The following is a 2,781-nucleotide window of genomic DNA, read 5'->3' on the forward strand; positions in this document are numbered from 1 at the left end:
GTGGCTGGTTTGCCACGTTTGAAGCCATCTCCTTAAGTAGGTTTTTTGATGCTCATTGTCTTCTTTGAGGTAGGGTGGGAGTTGCCAGGAGTTAACCTGTCTTATTGTAAATGTATCTTCGAAATAATGAAAACATCTTTAAATACTAAAAAACAAAACAAAACAACAAGAGCAACAACAAAACATTAAGACTCTGCCTTGCCCTGAGTTGAGAAAAAGAATTCCTGCATTCCTTGAACATTCTCCACTCTGGTTTTGTAAATTTGGGAAGCAGCAGCCAGGCACAGAGAATCAGTTCTACTACCGCCACCCACTAGATGGCGAACTCCTGAAGCATCCGCGCCCCAACGCCACGCCACGTTTCCTTGGTGACGTGACGTGCGTACGCCAGTCCATATCCGGCTCCGAGGCGCTACACGCTTGCGCGCTTGCGTATGACGCAGCGCTTCCATATAAAAGCGTGCGCGCCGCGGTCGCGCGCTCTCTTCCCACGGTCGCTGCTCAACATGGCTCCGGTGAGTACACGCGCTTGCCTGGCGTCCTCCGTAGGCGATGCAGGTGGCTTTCGCGTCTGGCAAGTGTGAGCGCCTTATTAGAGAAGGCAGTAGGCAATGCACTCGGCCCGGGGATCCCTACTGATGGCATAGGATGCCGGGCTTCCGCCCCGTCCATGTTTGCCATGCGGCCTGGCGGAGCTGGACCGAGCCCGGGGCCAGCTTAGACAGGTGATGGGGCGCCCGAGCTTGCTCTCTCCCTGGCTCCTGACGACCTGCCGCCGCTGTACGGCCGGAAGAGGACAGGTTAGAGGCCCAGGCGCGCTCTTGGAGTCACCTAGCAGCATGAGAAAGGTGTTTTAAACACTTCGGAACGTCATTTTAACCAAATAGTATTAAGAGTAAGATTGCTGAGTTAGGACTCAAAGCTGACTATTGGTTAATGAGGCAGTAAACCCATCGGGATTACCTGTTCTTTGCACAGCAATGAGTAGTAAGTAAATCGAGTCACTTCGTTCTGGCAAAAGTTCCGGGTTTGTGATAATTGGAGGGTGGGAGCAATTGACAAGGCTTGGGGGGGGGCGTAGACTATTACTAATTGGCAGCAATTTGGGTGGATCTGTTTGGACGAAGTACAACAAAGCATAATAAACGTATTGCTTTGAACGTGCTGTTGGAAGTTCAAACAACTTAAACCAGAAAACACTCAGGTGGGTGTTTTGCTTTGAAATTGGAAACACATTGGTTCTCTGTTCAGTTACAGTAGGAAACACTTTGGAATCAAGCAGATAACCTCACCGTATACTCTATTTTAACTCGACATTCTTGAGGTATTTAGTGGCAGAGTGGAAAGTTTAAATGAGAATTGGCAAAGACTTGGTTTAAACCAAGTTGATGAGTGTGCCCTTACACACTCAGGCTCCTTAGATAGTGAGTCGTTCTGTGTATAGCGTCACTATACAACATGCATGCTGCATTGGTAGGCTGGGGGTGTTAGGCAAGCAGTATGAATTGCCTTAACAGCATAACTATGTTTTTAGCAGAAAGACAAGAAGCCTAAGAAGTCAACCTGGAGGTTCCATTTGGACCTTACTCATCCGGTAGAAGATGGGATTTTTGATTCTGGAAATTTTGTAAGTGTCTGTCTTAATGTAATTGCATAGTTCTTGTCATTTGCGTTTAGTGCTTGATATTAACCCAAGTTCTGCTCCTAGGGTACCTTCCCTAGTGATGATCTAGGGTTTTCTTCCCTAGTTTTGCATTTTTTCTGTCTCAAAATAGGAACAGTTTCTACGGGAGAAGGTTAAAGTCAATGGAAAAACTGGAAATCTCGGGAATGTTGTTCACATTGAACGCTTGAAGAATAAGATCACAGTTGTTTCTGAGAAACAGTTCTCTAAAAGGTTAGTTGTGCTTTAAGTTGTAATGGGATGTCTCAGAACATGTGTGAACAGCGTGGTGTGTTAGTCTGTTGTGATGTGTTTGTGGAATAGGATGAGCTGTCATTGCTCTCCTTAGTGTCAAACATGGAATGTTTTAGGCTTGTGAGATGAAAATTGTACATAGTACTGGGAGGCTGCTCTTCTAAAAGACTAATGAATTGGGGGTCACAAGACATGCCTCCATAGTAGGATTATGTCTTAATGAAATCATGGCTTTTGTCTCAAAGGTATTTGAAATACCTTACCAAGAAGTACCTGAAGAAGAACAATCTCCGTGACTGGCTCCGTGTGGTTGCATCTGACAAGGAGACCTACGAACTGCGATATTTCCAGATTAGTCAAGATGAAGATGGATCAGAGTCTGAGGACTAGTTGGCCTTTGCCTTTAATAAAATGAAAGTATGCTGAAATCGGACTTTGTCAGCAAATAAAAATCATTTTACTCTCTAAAATTAAGAGTGGTTTATAACTATACTGGATGCCTAGAAAAAGAGTTCATGCTGTCCCTGGAGGATGCTCTTTCTAACAGAAAGGCTCCTTGTGAGTCAGTTCTCTGTTTATTGTGTGTTTGAAGGCCCTAACAGCTGGGTACCACTGGACATGGGCATCTGAGTTCTTGACCGTCCAGATCTTCAAGTTGCCTTTCTAGGAAATGTACTTGATAGGCCAGCACTGAAGAGAGTCGTATGTCTCCAGTATTCAGGTCCCTGCATTCGTGCAAATGTCTTCCAAACTGATGGAGCAGATGTGAGTGTTGGCTTTTGTGCTTGCCCGAGCTACCCTAGTGTGGTTACACTTGTGAGTTCATTTAGCTTTGTGTCCTACTCCAGCTTTCTGTTTGCTTT

General features: G+C 45.4%; 1 protein-coding gene across 2 annotated transcripts; it reads left to right on the forward strand.

Annotated features, from left to right (window-relative positions):
- Positions 1-437: 437 nt before the first annotated feature.
- Positions 438-2,388, forward strand: RPL22L1 (ribosomal protein L22 like 1). 2 transcript variants are annotated; one of them, XM_084769837.1, is made up of 4 exons: positions 438-515; positions 1,535-1,627; positions 1,776-1,897; positions 2,164-2,388. In XM_084769837.1, the coding sequence occupies exons 1-4, from the start codon at positions 507-509 to the stop codon at positions 2,306-2,308; spliced, it is 369 nt and encodes a 122-aa protein (XP_084625963.1). In that variant the 5' UTR covers positions 438-506; the 3' UTR covers positions 2,309-2,388. The 2 variants fall into 2 exon arrangements, with proteins under 2 accessions (XP_084625963.1, XP_084625964.1); XM_084769838.1 differs by having other exon boundaries at positions 445-515; positions 1,538-1,627.
- Positions 2,389-2,781: the final 393 nt, after the last annotated feature.

This window comes from Acomys minous (genome assembly GCF_964271855.1).
Source record: "Acomys minous genome assembly, chromosome: 19".
Taxonomy (NCBI): Eukaryota; Metazoa; Chordata; class Mammalia; order Rodentia; family Muridae; genus Acomys; species Acomys minous.

Coding starts and splice junctions, on each gene's coding strand:
- RPL22L1 (XM_084769837.1), top strand. Junction 1,628..1,775: donor TTTTTGATTCTGGAAATTTT/GTAAGTGTCTGT, acceptor GTCTCAAAATAG/GAACAGTTTCTACGGGAGAA. Junction 1,898..2,163: donor GAGAAACAGTTCTCTAAAAG/GTTAGTTGTGCT, acceptor TTTGTCTCAAAG/GTATTTGAAATACCTTACCA.